The sequence below is a fragment of the Miniopterus natalensis genome, chromosome 4 (assembly GCF_054644295.1).
Source record: "Miniopterus natalensis isolate mMinNat1 chromosome 4, mMinNat1.hap1, whole genome shotgun sequence".
In the NCBI taxonomy this organism is placed as follows: domain Eukaryota; kingdom Metazoa; phylum Chordata; class Mammalia; order Chiroptera; family Miniopteridae; genus Miniopterus; species Miniopterus natalensis.
In genome coordinates, this window is record NC_142084.1 from 44,132,252 (window position 1) to 44,152,883 (window position 20,632).

Consider the following 20,632-nt stretch of genomic DNA (forward strand, 5'->3'; position numbering starts at 1 on the left):
ACAGTCTATTGTATCTCAGATTTGATCACACAGTATGTGCTAACATGGACATTTCATTAAGAAAAGCCTGAGCTACCTAAACAAGCCAACATTGTACAAAGGACTCCCTAAAACACCCTCAGTGCAAAATAATGCACAAATGTTCCCTAGTATATAGATCAGTATTTGAGAAATTTCCACTAAAAATTGGGGGAGAAACCTAAATGGCTAACAAGGACTATTTTGGGATATTGGAAAAAATGGTCCCATGCTCATTTTAAATCTCATTCTGGACTACCTTCTGGTAAAAAATAAAGCTTTTCGTATAAAATAAGTATTTTAGAGGCTGATGCAATGATGATAAAACTATTACTAATAGTGTGATTTTCAATCATGGTGGTACTTTCCTACAGAAATGAGGTAAAATCAGTTTCTGCACTACCCTCACGTGCTGTGTTGCTCACACTGGATGTGTGTGCAGGTATAACAACACACACCATATTCCCATTTCCTTGGTTTAATCAGAGACGGTAAAAATCTTTACAGTATTTCTTTAATATTGTATTAATGTTTGAGTTCTATTTTCACCTCTTATTGATGGATAACCTTCTTTCGAAAAGGATGCAACAAAAAATTAGACACTGAGGGCATGGATATGAAAAAATTTAATTAAAAATATATTTTTAAATCATGAACCTGGGAGGAGGGGAGAGGACAAATTTAATTAATGACTATGAAAAAAAATCACCCACAATTCTTTGTAACTATAGTGATTCACAGCATTGTAAAAAACAGTAAAATACATTTTTCACTCCTCTAACCACAGATTCTCAACCTCAGCACCACAGACATTTTGGGCTGGATAACTGTTGTGGGAGGCTGTCCCTTACATTGCCTCTACCCACTAGATGCCAGCAATGTCGTGCCCACCCTCCCCCATGCCTAAAGCTGTAACAACTGAAAATGTTTCAGCCAAGGAAAACCTGCCCCCTGTCAAGAATCACTGCTCTAACCTTTCAGTTACCAACTGGAAAGAAAAAAGAAGAAAAAAAAGGATATCCTAGTTTTTCTGAAATAACCTGAAGGGTAGAAACAATTTTTAAAATCCATTTAAAAGCAATATTGATTCAAGTGAGTTTTCTAGTTATTGAAGGAAAAAACTGGGACATTTATTTAGTTTTTTCCCACGTATTTAAAATATTAGGATTTACATAAATGGACAACTTAAAAATCTAAAATGTCAAATTAAATATCCTCTTTTCAACCATTATTCCCTTATGCATTCATAAAATATCACCAATCAAGCATTGGGAGGTAAGAAATATATTCATTTTACATTAGAATGGTGGCTAATATCACAGATAGCTTCACTTTACATAATTTATATTACTATCTACAAAGAATAATTAAGCAAGTGTTTAATCCATGCCAACTATTTTGCTAAATACATGGTTTATATGCATAGTCTCACTGGAAGAAGAGAGAAATCAATTTAATACCACTGTTGTGAGTTATAAAATTCATAATTTTCAAGGGTTGGTGGTAGCTAATCATCCCAGTCAACTTTTGAAGAATTTAAACGCCACTAAAATAGAGTAATCAGAATGTGAGCACAATAAGCCATACACAAGCATGGTGTAATGAAAAGAAGCTGCATCAACTCTAGGAGGCTACTAGGAGGAGTAATAGTGGTGGGTAAGTTACCACCAGTGACTAATTTAAAGAAGTTCTTAACATTACTCATAAATGCTTTACTTCCAAGCAATGCAGTTTAGAACACAAATACATTTAGCGACCCCAGAAACTCAAACATAAAGGGAGAAGGAAGAAAGGTCTTATTATCTAAAAAGCAATCAAAGAAATGCAAACGCACACTTTGATAAAATAAGCATTGGACTCTCCTGATTAATTCACTTAAAAATTAAAATGAGCTCCCCTATTTTAATAGCATTTTCAAATTGAGATACACTTCACATAACATAAAATCCACTATTTTAAATGCACACTTTGGTGGTTCCCAGCACAGCCATCTTGCTGTTCAACCATCACTACTATTCAATTCCAGAACACTTCCATCCCCCCAAAAGAAATCCCGTACCAATTAGCAGTCAGTCTCAACCTCCCCTACCACCATAGCCTAGCAATCACTTAATCTACTTCCTGTCTCTATGAATTTGCCTGTTCTGGGGTATAATCGTACAATATGTGGCCTTCTGTGTCTGACTTCTTTTACTAAAAGCATAATGTTTTCAAGGTTCCTCTAGGGTGTAGCCTGTAACAATTCCTTTTCATGGCTGAATAATCTCTTATTTTTTTGCAGCAATTAAGTGAAGCATTTCAAGTACTGTGTTTAGACATGTCACCTGAAACATTTTCAGCCATTCCTGGAGGCCTGTAGGTGGTTGGACAGATGTAATTCGGCGACGTTGTTGCCCTTGGCCATTGGCTGCTCTCAGATCTCCAAAAGTTGTTGGTGTTGCTGAACATGGTACAAGCCCAGTGGTACTACAAAAAATACAAACGAAAGCAAAGATATTTATTAAGAATAACAGGCTCAAATTTAATAAGAATGTATATTTCAAACATCAATCAAATTATTTTTATTTGCTTATTCCCAGAGAACAAGGATTCATAAAACCTATTCAGCTATTCTTAGAGCAAGTTTCCTCCCTCCTACATAACCACCTGTTATTACCCCAGCAATGCTAATTGCAACCAAATGACAGAATCTCTATGATAAAACTACAAGTTGTTGATACACACAAATAATGTTAAAATATTTCCTTATAAGATGTAAGTTTCACTTCTTTTTTGACTGGTCTTCAGTGGCATAATTCAATAAAAGTTAAATTTTTCTTTATAAAAAGAGATGTGAGACTTATAAATGCTTTAAAAAATTCAAATGTAGAAATAGTATGTTCAAATGTTTTGGACATTTCACTAGTCACATTGTTCCTTGAGTGTGCCCCAGATGCCTTCTAAATTGTTTATAATATTTCGCTCAATTTTTGTTATCGATAAAGCTTAGTCTAGATATTTGACAGGAGCAAACCCTGATTAAAAATGTATTTACGTGAAACAGATAAGCATTGAAAATATACTATGTGCAAAATTAAACGAGATCATCCAAACAGTTTTGTGCAATAATTTAAACTCTGAGACAGTTTTTCAAAAACCTGAAATTCAATTCTGCCACTAGTATAATAAGAGGATTAAAACTAGATTATCTCCAAAATTGTCCAACTCTCCTAAAAATGACTAATCAGAAAAAGTATAGTTATAATATATTAAATGTTACTTTCTAACTTGAATAACTAAATTATTTAAACTCAAGTTAAACACTAAACATCTCTTATTTCAGAGACAGTTAAAGAAAGGATCAGAAAGATTTAGTTAACTATTTACATTTGTACAATAATCTTCAATTTATTGAGTCATGATAATAAAGTATTTTAAATCCAAAGAACATACAAATTGTACCCTATTAGTTGAATATCAAGCTCTGATAAATTACTACTGAAACAACTTCCAATTCTTTTCTAGCAGCGTATGTCATTATTTTGTTAAAATATGTATTTCATTTTTTTTACAGAAAAATCTTCATATCTACCACCTTTAAATCTTTTAACATTATACATCTATGACAATTTCTAACATTTAACAATTAAATCTATTTTTCCTTCTATCAAATTTCAAAGGTATGCTCTATTTTTTTCTCTGAAATAGAACAATTTTTAAACAGTGATTATAACTTAAATTTTCTAATAAAAACGATGGAAGTTATAATTCCATCTTATTACTAGAAAATCTGTCAAAAAATTTAAAAACATCAAATATATACTGACATCTCCAAAAAGACAGAGTATGCTGTTTGGTTTGCTTTAATAATATTATAAGTTAAAAGGCTAAAAATAAAACTTTCACCTTTTCAGGTGCTTTCTCAATATAAAAATAAGCAACTAAAGACAAATTTTACTAAAATGTGTTCTATAGTAAAAATTCAGCATTCATTTATAAGCTGCCTTAAAAATAACTGAACAACTTAATATCTTTGTCATGGTTATCAGCAATATTAATAAAAGAACAAAAATTGTATAATTAACTGGAATCTACATAATTTTTTTTCAAATAGCACATTTTTAACATTATATTCAACTTTCTCATCCAAGAAATATTTTATCAAGACTAGGAGGAAAAAGCAAAAATGAAGTGAGTAGCTTCACTTGTCTCTACATCACGCCGCACCCTCTGGTAGAACTATCAAAACACAGTGAAACTGTCAAAAGGCAAAGGGTTAAGTAAAAGGGAGAGGGACAGTTAATGTGAGAAAATGACACAAAAAGTATTTCCTGAATAACTGAGAGAGAGCTTTACTTTTCAGTATCATCCCTGCATTTTTTGTACATAAAACTATTCTAATTATTATAGTTTCTAAATTTCATAAAGGAGTATTTAAAAAATATTTTCCACAACTGAATGAAATAAAAATATAAACTGTATTCTCTGGGGGGAAAAAAAAAGATACAATCTGTACAATGTTCAGTCACAAAAATTTATGTCTGAGCAATGTTAATTTTACTGCATCTTATAGAATAAAAATAACTGTAAATCAAAATATTTTGGGAAAAAGAAATGTCACCGTCACGAGTTTTTACAGTTTCTACAGCTAACTTTCAATCAGTTACGTGAAGAAGTGACAATTACGCAAAAAAAGTTTTTAAGCTACTTTTGTCATTTAAATTTTAAAATACCACATTCCAAGTGACATCCAAAGGCATTTTTAATTGGCTGGGTAATAGATATTGTCCTTAATTTAGCCTAATTAGCGTGAGTGGGAAGTTTTATACTGATGCAAAATCCAAAAATGATGGAATAGTGCAGGAAACAAGACTACAATTGTATTTAGTTGTTATGGAAACTATTCTACTGGTGTAGAAATGTATGTATTAAAAACACAAGACCTACCAAGCAAATAAAAGGGGATTTCTAACACAGTAATTTCATGAAATATGATTTAGTTAGTAATTGTGAGGCTTATTTCACTGCTAATAAACGTATCTTTAATTTTGCATATGTAAATATACTCCTTAGAACAGCTGTTGCTATAGTAACAAGATACATTTGCTCATATTTTATTTTTGGATTTACTTTTTAGAATTCCTGAAAAGTTGTAATTTAAAAATTTGGTTGACATGAAACTTCTGCTTGTGTCTTACTTCAATGTATCTGTAAAAAAATATAAAGCTATAGTGGTAAACATTCTTCTCATTTAAAATGAGGTTATTTCCCAATTTTCAGTCATCTCAAAATGTGTTAAACAGTCAACAGTACTAGTGACATTATAATTCTATGTGAATAAAAAGAAATGCTTTTACAATCAACTCTTTAAAGAAACATAAGAATCATGAGAGAATCAATTATTATACTTAATATTACCTTGTATATTCTGAGACTTTGCATGGTTTCTTTCCCAAAGAAAAAGAGCGGACCTCAGAACCATGGTCCAACTTTCTTTTCATCTATAAGGTAAAACAAATAAGATATGGTTGTTTTTTTAAATCACCTGTCCAACTATCAAATTTTAACATTATCATTGGTAATATTGAAAAAAATCTTAAATGTTCATATGTCTACAATGGTAATTAGGAATAGTTAAATAATATAGAAAATACATGTTTCATTATATGGTTCTACTCTTTACAAGACTAGAAAAGTGAATTTCCCCCCTAATATTTTGTCCAGAGAACAGTGTATGGGCATTTAAAAATTGATATCCATCACACATATTCCTTGAGAGTAATATACCTTTCACGTTTTCCAGCTTAAGAACCAACATAGGGGAAAATGTCATGTTAAGCCACACAGAAAAGAACCATATTTAACATGCCCCTCTTACTGATATAAGATAAAATAAATAAAATTCAAAATTTTAGAATGAAAGTAACAGTACCTGAATTTAAAACACATATTATTATAAAAGGTAAAGAGAGCAATGCAAATAAAATGATCTTGAAAAGTAATTCTAATAAGACATAAAGCAATGAATATGGGCAATGACGACAGCAAAAAAGTCCATAGTAAGAGAGAAATCTGGAGATGTTAGAAGGTAGGAAAAACCATCAACTGATATTCACATAGAATATAGTTCTACTGACAGATACTTAGGATGTACATTCTAACTTGAAAAGCAACAACAAAAAGACTACGAAAGAGTGAGTTATCCATCCTTGTAAGCTATATCCAACATTCACAGCTTTAAAGTATTTCATTATGCAATATTTGTGTAGTACTGTAAACATATTCAGAATTGCATTTTGTCAACATCAATACTGAAATATTTATTTTTTATATTTCACTATCGATTAACTTGGGTCATCAAATTATACATATATCATAAAACCGGAAAATAAGATATGATAGGATTCAACTTTTTCTATTTCAACAACCCCTCTCAGATGTGTGTCTGCTAATTAATTACTATATTACTGAAAATCAGAGGGGGGAAAAAACCCCAGAGTGATAGATAGCTATCTTCATTTTTATAACAAGCTGAAAACACTTGCTTTGCAGCAGCCTTATTTTCTTACCTATTGCCTCACGTGGGGACATCATAACATATTATGCTATACTATAAATACTAAAGAGGGCCAACAAGATTCTAAAAATGTTTTTGAACCACACTCTGAATAATAAAGACTACGTTTTTATCATCATGAAGGAAGTCTTCCAAAATACAGGGACAATCTTACAATATTAAGGGCTAGAGATGAGGATATATGCTCACCTACAATGTATATCTTAGTTCATGAAATACCTACTGGAAATAAATGGAGGTGGTCTTATTTCACCCCTTTAGAACTTTCTGTACTCATTACATTGTTTTAATGTGATTCCTCTCAAAAACCATTATTTTCTTTCTCCAAATAATTTTAATAAAAAATAAAAGATTTTAATACATAGGTAGCCACGTGCTTGCATGTATATAAATTATAGACACGTACATATACACACAAATGTACCCACCAGGAAGGTCAGTAAGTACAGACTACCTTAAAATTCTAGCTTTTTAAATAATTTCCACAGATTCTTATTTTCAAAATCATGATGAAAAACTTTGATATTCATCCTAATTAAGTCTGGAATGCTGGCTTTCAGAAACTTCCCTGGGTATCTTGTAAATACCTCGGTGCAAATGCCATCTGCCACTAAAAGCAAACTTTATTTCCATCTTAGAAAACCTTCAATGAATAAAAATGCTCTATACACGTATCAAGGGAACCCCTGAGAGAGGATTTTTACCTTTAAAATATTTTATAAAATAAAGCATTTTCTGTAGCACTCTAGAAGTCTTTTAAATATTATACTGTTTACTGAAAATACTGAGTTTAGAACCAAAAATTAATTCTGCAATTTTTAAGGGGTGCAGAAAGTAAATATGATCCCTTTAAATATAAATCCCAATATCCTAGCAATTTTACAGTTTAAAAGAGTCAGCTAAAGAAAAAAATAGAAAAATATATAGATATAAGGTATAGAAAAATTAAAGGCAAAAGGTTCACTAAAAGCCAACTAAGGGTAGAGTATTTCCAGGTCAGCATTTAACGGAGCCACATTTCCAAAGTCTGAATATATTTTTAGTGAAAAATTCTCCGATTCCAATATCCATTTTCTTTTCAATTTAAAGCTTTTTTACAGCTCACGTCTTTGCCTTATTTGCTTACATTCACAATATAAAACAGAATACCAGACATCCAGCCACCCACCAAAATTAGAGGATACTGCAGCCATCTCTGATGATACAGATTTTCCTTCTCAGGCAGACACACACACACACAGACACACACACAATCATACAACACAGGAAGAAAACAGATTACTTACTTTGTAAAAAATCATTTTTAGTGTGCCGTAGAAACCCATATTTTCTGTATTTTTCCCCTTCAGTGATTCTGTGCCCCCGTGTGTCCGGCCGCTTGGCAGCCTCTGACAATATAGACCTTTTTCAGGTAGGTATGTCACAGATTCTAATGTGGACATGCTCAGGCACGTCAGAAAAGGAAGATTAGGGAGCAGAACCGGCAACAAAACTCCACAGTAAAGGCAAATGCAGCTCAGTATCCAAACCGCTCCTCGGGACACACATACATACATGCAGCTTGACTGAGGAGAACTCGAGGGAATAATGAGAGAGAAGCGAGCCGATTATTGGAGGAGACTCTGCCCTGTCAAAGCCTTGACTGAGCAGATTCCTCCCTCAGCAGCAGAGGGATCAGATTACATCTTCCCTGGAACACAGAATGGTGCAGTCCAGGATTCAGCAATGCAGACTGCACATCAATTACACGGCGATCCGCTCCAGGGAACCCGTGAGCGCCGCGCCGCGCGGGGGGAGGGGGGGCCGGACCGCCCCCGCACGGCAGCCCCCCGGCCTCGCAAACTTTCAGGTTATATTTGCATTTTGTAAAACCTGCCTTTTTGAAGAGTTTGAAATGGCAAGCATTATTTCCACAAATAAGTCCTTTCAGAAACATTCTGAAAATGGAATATAGTTGCATTGGGTCCTCCCAACAGAAGCCAAGCAGGCTATTTTCACTAACTTATCCTATTGCAGTCCTGGCACAGACTGACCAGATTTTTCAAGTAGCTGGATGGTACAAAATGGGCAATCCCTAAGGGAATAAATATTCTTTGGGGGCATTTACAATAAAGTAAACCAGTTTGGGACGTGTAGCATTTGCAGAAAATATGTGCTAAGTTATTTTTCAACCTGTATATTTCTTATATTAAGACTTAATGAAAATATCCCCTATACTTTTCCACTTCATTCCTTTTAAACAGTTTTCAAGAAAATTACCACACACTTTAACAACCCTTATTAATTATAGGAGTATCTTTTTAAGATTAACAAAATACTACTAAATGTATAAAGTTTGCCTAAAGGTTCTATTTCTCCAAAGGGAGCAAAAATTGTGCTCATTGGAGAATCTTATCCTTATTAATTTAATCTTGAGTAAACAGGAGGCACTGGACTTCTATCTCCAAAATTATTTTGACAATATGTATTGCTTATCATTACAAAAGCATTTTACATAATAATAAAGGTACCCAAGTTTGCCTGAAGGCAACGTTTTTCTTAAAATGGCTACTACACAAATCTGGATATTTCATCTTGCAACTTGCTACACAACTAGCTTTGGAGGCAATTATAAGATTCCTTGGACTAGAAAGGCCCATTATTAAGGGTCTAGTTAATTAACTCCTACCCTCCCCATTAACATTCTTTATTACAAGTAAACTGTGTGCCTGTAGTTATTTAAGTACTTAGAAATTCTTCAGAAAAATGAAATACTATTTAGACTTATCACATTTTAATATTCTCTGCTATGGTAATAAACGGCTTTTGCTAGGAAATGATTCTAAATACTGCATAAAGTAGCACTATAACTTAAAAAATAAATGACTAAGACATTCAGTATAATAACTACTCACATTCATAACTAAAACATTCAGTATAATGTCGATAATCTAAAATTCTATAAAGATGCACATCTTGGGTCTTCTCCTGCAAATTATATTCTATAGTATATTATCTTTTTAAACAATCTCCTACCTGCCTCTTAAATTAATTCTTGTCTTCAGAAACAATACACACATGTACCCAGAAGTTAGTTTTTGAAATAAAAAATTAGCTTACTTCAAAGGAAAGTTTCTTTTAAAAAGAAATCTCCTGCTCTAAGAAAAATAATATCCAACTGCTAAAAATGGACCCATAAACCCTTTTATTAGAAGCCTCAGAGAACTCAGAACCTAAAAAAGAAAGGAGATCTCCCCACTCCTCTCACCCTTTCTGGACTATCTGAAGAAACTAACTGTAAAATGAATACCTGAAATTTCCTCTAAAATCAGTGGTACCCAGCTTGTCAGAGAATAAATAGACTACTTACCAGTCACATAATAGTATATACCTTGACTTCAATTGAAATAATTTCCTCTCTCTAGTTGCACTATCCTTTTCTAATTAAGTCTAGTTGGTTGAAGACATGGACCAACTTTAGTAAACCAGGGACACTGTCTCAAAACCAAGGATATTTAAATATATATATCTTAATTTTGTATATTCAAAGAATGCTCTTGGGGTTACATGGCTTCTATAAATGGCTATGAAATTACAGGAAAACCTGATCCCCACAAATGTATGTTTATATGAAGGTATGTATATTCATGTTTTATTTTTGAATAGGCAAAATATTTACAAAGTTCAAAAATCAAGAAGATACATAAAAAAGTATACACTGAAAAGACTTTCCACCACCCCACAATTCCCATCTACCATGATTCTCACTTGGTAATGACTTTTTATTAGCTTTATCCTTTAAGTGAAATGTATATAAGTACTCATGACAACTTTATTTTCCCAAGTATTTAAATAATTTTCCCTAATATCTTGTTTACAATGTTAATTTGAACTGTGAAGAAACAATTTGCCAAGCAAAGCTAGTCAACCAAGTCTCTAACAAGATTTCAAATGAACAGAATAAAAATGAATGATTTTCAATATTCTCTGAAGTACTATTAACAAAAATTGTGATCTATCATATTATTTTCATCCTAATCTTTATATGAACATAGCAAATGAAATCATTCTCATATTCCTATTTCTGGAAGTCTTGGCTACAATACAGATGCTTAAAACTTAATGCAGAGATTTAAATTTTTTAGTAGAATGATTGAAAAATCCTTTAAAACTGAGACCAGCCTATATCTATGTTAAGTAAGTTTACCCAAAAAGGAAAAAAGTATTTATGCTTTATGTTAGACTGTTAACTAGTAAGTTCACTAAAAAGGTTGGCTAGTCAACCATGATAGCTAAGAAAATACTTGTTTATCACCCAAATTTTTAGAATTAATATCTCAATGTATTAAATATATTTTCACTACAATACACTAAATCTTCATGTAATTTCAGGTAAGCAACACGTTTCCCATTCTATAAAAATTATTTCTTGTGGTGACTAACAACTTATAAGCCTTCCTGAAAATCTATTAGCAAGGAGAATGACTAACAATGAGGTCCTGGAATATAGCCTACAGGTAACTTAGACCCGGTGCTCCTCACATCACAACTCCACTGAGCCAGGTGTACAAGAAGAATAGATGAGAGCGGTAACTTAAAAGAAAAAAAAAGGCACAAAGATATGAAGATGTACTGCCCAGAGTCTAAGCCGCTGGGAAATAACAGCTGCAGAATTACTAACCTTTGAGCTAATACCAGAGAAATGGCTTTCTGAGCAATGGGTTAGGCAGTAAGTTTTTACAAGAGTGAGCTGTGGTTATGGGCAGAAATGAAACTAATCTACATACAAATAGTGAGAAAAATATAAACAGTAAAAGTCTTGTATCTTCAGAAAAGTATGCAGTTTTGTACATGGTAATAATAGAGAAAGGAGTAATTAATAAGAGTTCTCCTCCTCACTTGGACCCTCAGAATTCATTATTTTCATTAAAAATATACTTTTCTATTATTGCACTTATCATATGTTATTGTCCTTTTTATACATCGGAAGTAGAGAAGTATTCTCCCCTACTGTCCACTCCTTGGAGGGTCACAGCTTACTCTAAGACACACTAGAAAATGATTCATAAATAAAATTATTATTTTTGAATCATCAGCCATTAAGAAAACACTAGCAACCACGGCATCATTTTTCTAAAGCATAAATATAGTATGTTATACTTAAAGTTTATCTATTGTAATTAATTGATGATACTATGAATACTACTGGTTCTCTTTTTATTACCTTGCTAACATTTTTAAGAATAGGAGAATGTGTTTATAGTCTTATGTCAGTGATTTTCTTTACTATTATCATGGAAACATTCTTTACTCTGATATTACACCAGGAAAATCACCTACTACAGTTAGATTTCTTGCCCTGAGCATAGAATTTAGATTTATTAGAGAGAGTTCAATATTTCAACATCAAAGAAAGGAATGCCACGCATGTTGAGGCTGAGAAACTTTTTAAAATCTCACTAGCGCACTGGCATTAACTTTCTGAGATGCAAGTTCTCATTGAAAGGTTCATGACTGAAACTGGCCAGTTAAGAAACTTGTCTTATCACAGGGATTATCAATTAAAATAGTACACATGCCCAGCATCTATATTTCCTCTAATGCAAGTAGGTGGTGCACTGATCAATAAGCTATAGTCATTCATGAAGCACTTACTTAACAGCTATTATGTGTCAGGCATAGGAACATATATAATTTAAAAATTTTTTTCTTCCTCTACTGAATTTATGGTCAATTTAAGACAGAATAGGGTAATACACACACACACACACACAAACACATACATTTGACTCTTAGGATTCACAATGAAATAAGTTCTAAATACTTTTTGAGAATAGGTAAGATGAACAAGGTGAGCCAGATTTTGTTTGAAGTTACCATCCAAGTAAACAAATATTGAAATATTACTGGATTAGAAAAAAATGCCAAACACTAAATATTGTAAATATCTAATTTAACTTTGTTTAACATAAACTTGTTTGGGAGAGGGGGAATGTTTATAATATTACAAGCAAATAATATAACAAAATCCTAATCTCTGAAAAGCAAAACGCAAGTCAGAATTTCATAGTTCAGAGTGGTTTTAAATTTTTTTTTACAATAACTATAATTGTAGAAATGGTACAAATTTGAATTTTTTCTTAAAGTTTAAGGTATTTTATAACTCTTTTTACAAAAATGCAGCACCTGAGGATTTGACACAAATAAATTGCAACATTAATTCAAGCAGTAGAAGTATTTTTCCATCCCTTCCGATTGGGCCAAATTTGTGATCTGATAAACACAGCACCAATGTATACATCTACCAATATATAAATATTCACACATATTAAGTTTGGCACAAGAACGCAAGTTAAGAGTTCTATTTATCACAGTTACAGAAGAAAACAATGACTATGGTAGTTTTTCTTGCTTGTTTTCTAAAATTTATATTGTTATAGAGCTGCCAGAGAGACTTAATACATGTATCAGAACATTCCTCACTATACTTTAAACAGGCAACACCTGCAATCCTGCAATAATTTAACCAAGTTAGTAAGTCAGTCTGAAGTTTAGAAAGCAATTAATCTTTACATCTCATGCTTCAAATCCAAAATAAACTACCAGTAAGCATACTGAATTCATATCAAAAAATTTTCTCTCAAAGTTTTATTATAAAATTTAATATAATAGTAATCCCTTTAGTAAAATAAGAAAAATATCATGGGAAACTATAAAAAATAAGGTGGATTTAAGAAAAATAAAACAACAAACATAACCCAGGAAAGAACTTAATACTAACTCTTCTACTTTCTTTATCCAGTTCCTTATTTACTGTTGCTTTTTGTCATGTTCAAATATATTTACCTAACTTGAGAAAAATATTCTATAGGTGTGGTATATCAATCTTATATTTTAGTATTAAAATAACCTTTCATTTCAAGGACTGTTTAAGATTCTGTAATTCATTTCTTAAATCAGTTATTAGTCATGACCAAAAAGGTTTGAGAAAAGAGCTAAAGATTATGAAGTAAAAAAAACTGCATACCCTCAATCAACAGAAAAACATCAACAGCAGAAAGCTATAGGGTTCAGAACTAGAAGGGATCTTGGAAATCACCTTATCTAATTTCCCTTGGTGTGTGAAATGAACATGAGCTTTGGAATCAGAGAAACCTGAGTTTAAAACCAGCTTTGCCATTTTTAGTGTGCCCTAGTAGGGGTTATTTGACTTTGAGTTACCAACCTAACCCAGAGTCCCTGTAAGGACATAGCAGATACCCAGCACATAAAAGATATCTTATAAATACCATATAAAACAATAACTGTTATTAATAGATGAGAAAGGTGAGGTAGAGAATTAAGTGTCTGGCTCAGGGTTATGCAGCTATATTAGAACCTTAGACTACGGTCCCAAGTTCACTACTTTTAATAGATTTCCATTAGATATGTGATTGTAAAAGTTGAGCTAAACAAGATTAGACATTGCTAAAGAAGTAAAATGTTTTAAATTTTGCAAAAAGCAATTACATACAACTAAACAACAACTAAATCTTGATAATTCCGTTCATGGAATGATTATCTAGGTCCATATAACTATGCTTCTGCTACATGTGGGAAATCTGAGGCAAAGACATGATTGGGGCAAAGGTGACAGAAACAGATTTAGGTTAAAATAAGTCAATCAAATAAGAAATAATCACCTACTATATCCTAATATCTCTAAGATGGTACTGGGGGCAAATAAAAACATTACAATAACCCTCCTCCCCCAAGATTCTTAAAATCCAACTAGCAAGACAAGGAACTAATTGAGAACAATATCTGACTAGATATCAAGGGCCAAACTGGGTACTGTAGGAGGTCAGAAAATGGGGAAATAATTTAAATAGTCTGAGATTTCATAGAAGATATGGTCTTGCTTCTAAGTTTAAAAGACAGAAATTTGGTAGATGTTGAAGAGAAAGGACATTATCATCACAGACCTAAGCAAGATGTATGTGGAAATGCCACTACCATTACCTTGCTGGATTAACGACGTCTGTAAGATTTCTGGTAGTCACTGGTCTTACAAGGTTCATTAGGGTATAACCTATCTAGCTCTGTCTCCAAATTCAAACACTTAATATTACAGTCAGAATAACTTACAAGTAATAGTTTCTCCAGAAGTACTTCGTGCCATTACTCATTCTTCCATTTTGAGGCTCATATGGGTCTCTTTGTACCAGAACTTTACTATGTGGGTGTGAACACTGTTGACTTTTTATTTTAACTACAAACACTACTAATAAGGGGTCCTTATGTTTCAAGAGGCACTAATGCTAGAAATCATACATACAAGCAGGTTGTATTCTTGAATATGGGGGGAAATAGTGCAAATCATGTAGGATCCTGGAAGCCATGGTCCAGAGCCTGGACTTAATTCTAAGTACACTGTGAAGTCATGAGAGGATTTCCAGGGGTGTTATTTAACACAACTTCTATATATATCTTTGTTTATATTATTTTTTATATTTTCCTAAATTATAAAAAATTGAAGACTGCTCACAAAGAAATTCTCACTTGCTAAAATTAGAGATACAAAGAATACATAACTGTATTTGAACTCTTTTCAACTCTTTCATGTAGCAATTACTCTTCCATTTCCTTCATCACTTATCACATCATACTAACTCTCAAACTCAGCACAAATCCCGAAAGATTCCTAAACTTGGAAAAGGAAGAGAATTGGAATAGCAGATAATAATTAACCTATAACATATGCCAAGCACTATTCTAAACTGTTTTTATCTAGTCATTCAATTCTGTAAGGAAGGCGTATCTACCAGAACATATCTCTAATTCTTAGCTCTTAAACTTTCTATGTTCCAATTTTATCTTTCTGTTTGATAATTTACTCTTTTTGAAAAAGATTGGGCTCAGATCTCTATAGACTGTCAATGCATCTGTCAGGCTTACTTTAGCAAATATCTGTGATAGTGAAAGACATGGTTACCCTCAGTTATTGGAGGTGAAAGGATTTTACTTATGGTACACTTTTTCAACTGCTTCTCTGTGACCGTAAAGGTACCCAGAACATAATCACCGAATCTTAAGGTTGGAAAAAGTCTTCAACTAAAATTTAGTACAGCCTCAGGTACAACTCTCAGGTTCACTCTCACGAGCATATCATCATCCAGGATCTGCCTAATCTAAAATACATGTTATTGTCAACTCTTTGAACCTCTGCTATTTGGCTTACTGATTTTGATAATTATGTCCAATTATAAATATCTGACTAGCAGATACATAAAGCCCAGATTTAAACTTACTGTACTTTTAAAAATACAACATCTCTTCTCATCTCAAACATCTTACATATGTACCAGAAGATTCAAAATAAGAAAGAATAACTTTAACCAATCTTTTAAAATTATAGGTGTGAATCAAAGTCTATGGACTTGAGCTTATTTCACATATTCAAAAACATTTATCAAGCAGCTATTCCATATTGGTGTGGGGCCAGTAAGAAGTATGAATCACACCAGTCTTGCTTTAGAAAGTGTACATCAGAGTGATTTTCAATCAATTCTTTACTTATTTTAGAGTAGCTTGTCTGCTCTTTAAGTATTCAAGAGTTTGATGTAGCTGTCAAGTGAGTAGGAAAGAACCTAGCAGTCATGCCCCCACTACATTACAAAAGGATTCTAAATATTCATTTCAGAAGTATCAATTTACATTTTAAAGTAATTACAGCATATATAGTTTAAGAAACTGCATTCCTTGTTTCAAAAGAATGAAGAACTATAAGAGTAGTATAACGCTAACATGAACCCCCCACCTTTTCAGGGCATTCCAAAAGACTGTGAAGACTTAGTAAATAAAATCTGAATACAAGGAAATATTGCTGGAAATATGTGGGTCAAGGTAGGGTTTCATAATCTGCCTGTCATGGAAATATTTTCAAAATAACTATTAATTTGAAAAGGTATCTGATCTGCACTAGTCTTTTATTTCCAGTGAACTATGAGACTAATGGTTAGAAGCACCTTCGTATCTTGGAGAAATTACTGTAATAAAAATATTTTATTTATAAGTTCATTTTCTCTACTAAAATGTTCTTTAATATTTTAGTATATAATTTAAAAATATTTATATATAAATATTCAAGGACTCCAAATGTTTAAAAAAATAACTTGGAAAGTTTGTCACACTTTACACATGACCCTAGCAAGTTCTTTGCACAGGATGACTCCCACGGGCTTCCGCCAGCTGACTGAGAGCATGGCCTGCAGGGGCAACACGGTGGCTGCTAGACACACGCGCAGTGCAGCTCAGTGAAGGACAGCTCTGTGCGCACACCGGGCCTGCCAAGAGGCACAACACGGTGACTGGAGAACACTTTTAAAAATTAAATCTTAAAATACTTTTACTGAGTCAATGAATATTTAAACTTCTATAACTACAAAAAAACCCTATGAGGAACAGTTTACTTAACTCTACCAAAGGATATAAAGTCAAAGCTAGCATCAAGGCGTTGAACTTTAGAATATTCTTAAATTTGTAATATTTTGTTAGCCTTTGGGATAAACATACACACACACAAACTTCTTCATTTTAAGCCTTTCCTTTAAAGTTATTCTATCAAGAGACAAAATAACATATTAAAAACATAAAATATTTTTTAAGAGATGTTAAATGAAGACATGTTAGTCATTAGGATCATAATGCAAACAGCAAAGGTTAAAATTAAATGAAATTTATAAGATATTTTTATTCAACTAGCTTTTATTAAACAATTGCAATAAAAGATTTTGTTAGACCAAGATGTAATTTACTCCCCACCAATTCATTTATTTCTAAGAATTTAACTTTATTTAAATTCTATGGTTTTTCTGTGTTTTAGTTGTAATCCAGATTGGTCCAGGGAGAGTGTCAATGTAGCTTCCACTCAGTCTGCCGCCAACTTGGATCTCTAAGAGTTTAACTTTACAAATTCACTGTATTTGTTTATAGATAGGTAGCTTAGAAAGAAGAGATTATTATGAGAAAAAATTATAGTGAGCCTCTAACCCCAGCTTCCACCGTAACATTATCAGTCTCATCCAAATGAATCCTATGAGTAATATAATGGTTCTCTATTTTCTAAGCAATAAAAAGGGGGGGGGGGTACTAAACAGTGGCTCAAACATTTGATTTTTATAGATCTAGATCCATCACATTCAAGAAATATTTAGCCAGGGTTACTGAAAACCAAACACTAAGCCAAAAAAAGGATAAGAAGAAAAAAAACGATGTAAAATTGAGCAAGACGTAGTCTCCATCCCGGAAGGACTCCAAATTCAGGGGAAAGAACAGGCAAGTCAACAAAAAATGAAAAATCAGTACAATTGATATAGGAAACTGCTCAATTTTTATGACAATGCATAAAGCTAGTAAGAGGAAGAGAGAACTATTTTCAGGAAATACACATGGCAATATTTTAAGCCAAAAGAATAAAGGAGAAGTAAATACTAGATTTTAATCTGACTTGAGTGCTCCTTCAGTACCTACTATAAACTATTTAAGTCTGTTAAGCAACTCAAGAAAACTTAGGATGTGCCAGGGACTCTTTTATGTGCTTCACTTATATTAACTCATTAAAACTGTATTATATTAACTCATTGAAACTCACTGAAACCCTGTGAAGTGGGTACTATTGTAACCCCACTTTACAGATGAGGAAACAGTCACAGACAATTTAAGTCTCCAAGGCCACATAACTATTAAGTAAGGGAACTAGAATTTGAACACAGGCAGATCTTTGTCTCTAGTTGACAGAAAATGAAATGGGGTTTTTCCACATACATAGCAAGAAGTATTGGTAGTTAAGAAATCTCTAGGATGTTTCCTGAGCTATTTCAATGTGCAAATGTGTGATGTATGGACGAAATATGTATTAGAGTCACAGCTGACACAAGGAAGAGATAAACTAGGCAGCTAACGGTGTACTCTGATACACTTCTGGGAATTTATCAATAATAGCCTGACAAAGAATACACTGCTGCCAATACTGCCTTGGTGAAGAACTGAGCCCATCATCTTTGACATATCACAAGGTTAGGCAGTGATCAGCAGGCACAGTGAAAGAGAGTTGATGAAAGGTGCTCACAACAATATATGGATTTTGCTTCCTTTTCCTAAACTCCCTAAGAATTTCTTTATCCCACCATTACTCCTTCATGCACTATGCTTTATTTCCCTAAGACATAAAATGATGAAAAAAGCTGAGAAGAGAATACACCAAAATAGCTCCTTTTGAAGGAACTACTAGCTCTTTCACCACTACTGAAATGATCTGAACGCTATAGAAAACTGCCAAAAGTTTTATATATATATATATAAAAAATAACATTTACTCAAGAAACTATCTCAAATGTTCTTTATCGGTTACTCCAACCCAAATACACTTAATAGGGAATTATGACTTCTATTTGATTTTAAATTTTTTAGTTTAGTAGACAGCCTAAAAATACTTGACTTATTAACCAAGTAGTGTGTGTATATGTATATGTGTATATGTTTGTGTATATATATTCACATATATATATACCTAGGTATATATGTACCTAGGTATATATATATACACACACACACATAGGTACATACAGAACATGCTCTTCAATGTGTAGTTATCACTTGGCGCTGTTCCTTAATTTCACCACATATGACCTTTTCTAAGAGCCAATCCATCTTTAATACATGTCAATTTGATCCATGTGTGATTGTCACTTCCTAGCAGTAAACATCAGTGTTGATACATGCTTATCTAAGTGATTCTGTCTTACACTTTATTGTTTCAACTATCTTTAATTATTTTTATTCTACCTAGGATACATAATTACAACAAATATAGATTTATATGGTTATTTTAATCTCCCACAGACACTCATTCAGTCAACAACATTTATTTGGGTGCCTATAATACATAAGCTAAATTAAGTATGGTCTCAGCTTCTTGGCTGGAGTTTACAGTGTAGTAGGGGAGAAAGATAATGAAACAAGACAAAGCAAAACTGAAACTATGGTAAATGCTATAGTGTTAGAAAAGTGCACAGTTAAAGTGTTGACTTACTCTGCAAGTACAGAAGCCTTCTCTTCTTTAAAGGAATGGCTGGCTAAGCTGTGTTGTGGTGGGAGAGGGGGCTTCTCTATGGCTGCAGTGCTCAGAACACAGGTACTTTGACAGGTAAGTGTAAGATGAGGCTAGAGAAGTAGACAAGAGCCAGATTTTGCAAAACCTCATAAGGGATTTTTGGTCTTTACCATTGAGAGCAATGAAAAGCTAATGCAGGCGAAGGGAAGGACACGATCGGATAAACCTCTTGAAAAATCATTATGAGTGTAGTATTAAAAACAGAATGGAAGTGACAGTGGGTGTGGAGCAACTGTGTGAAGAAGTTATTTCACTAGACCAGGCAAGAGATAATGCTGGCTTGGACTAGTGAGGTGCAACAGAGATGGATAGAAGTGAACAGTTAAGAGATATTTAAAACATAAAACTGATGAGACTTGCTGATAGATTAGTCATGGGAAGTAAAGGAGAGGGAGTTTATCAAAGATGACAATGATTTTCCTATGTAACTGTATGGACGATGACAGAAGATACTGGACAAGAGCGGCGCCTGTGATTGTTTTCTGGGGATGGGAGGATCACAAGTTCCTTTTTTTGGCCATATTTGGTTAGAGATATCCAGGCGAGGATATTACACTCCAACTAGCTCTGGAGCTCAGAAGAAGGGTCTAAATTGGAGATGAAAACACAGGAATCATCTGTGCATAGGCAGTCTCCAATTTCCTTCACAGAATCACCTCCTCCCTATTCTTTTTTTTTTTTTAATTTTATTATTGTTTAAAATAATACAGATGTCCCTTTTTCTCCCCAATGACCCATTCCACCCCGCTCCTTCCCCCTCCCCAGTCCCTCTCCCCACCATTGTCCATGTCCTTGGGTTGTGCATATATGCACATAAATTCTTTAGTTACTCTCTCCCCCTCCACCCCCCGCCCTCCTCCATCCCTCTGACATTCGTCAGTCTCCTCCATGCTTCCATGTCATTGAATCTATTCTGTTCATCAGCT

General features: G+C 33.2%; 1 protein-coding gene across 4 annotated transcripts in view; it reads right to left on the bottom strand.

The window, feature by feature from the left end:
• FBXW7 (F-box and WD repeat domain containing 7) overlaps nt 1-20,632 on the bottom strand; it is a 154,260-nt gene that overhangs the window by 21,463 nt on the left and 112,165 nt on the right. For all 4 annotated transcript variants that reach the window (XM_016197793.2, XM_016197789.2, XM_016197792.2 and 1 more), the window contains 2 exons: nt 5,416-5,498; nt 2,343-2,484 (listed from right to left, as the gene is read on the bottom strand). In XM_016197793.2, coding sequence (XP_016053279.1) covers nt 2,343-2,484; nt 5,416-5,498 — 225 coding nt within the window. The remainder of the gene's footprint in view (nt 1-2,342; nt 2,485-5,415; nt 5,499-20,632) is intronic.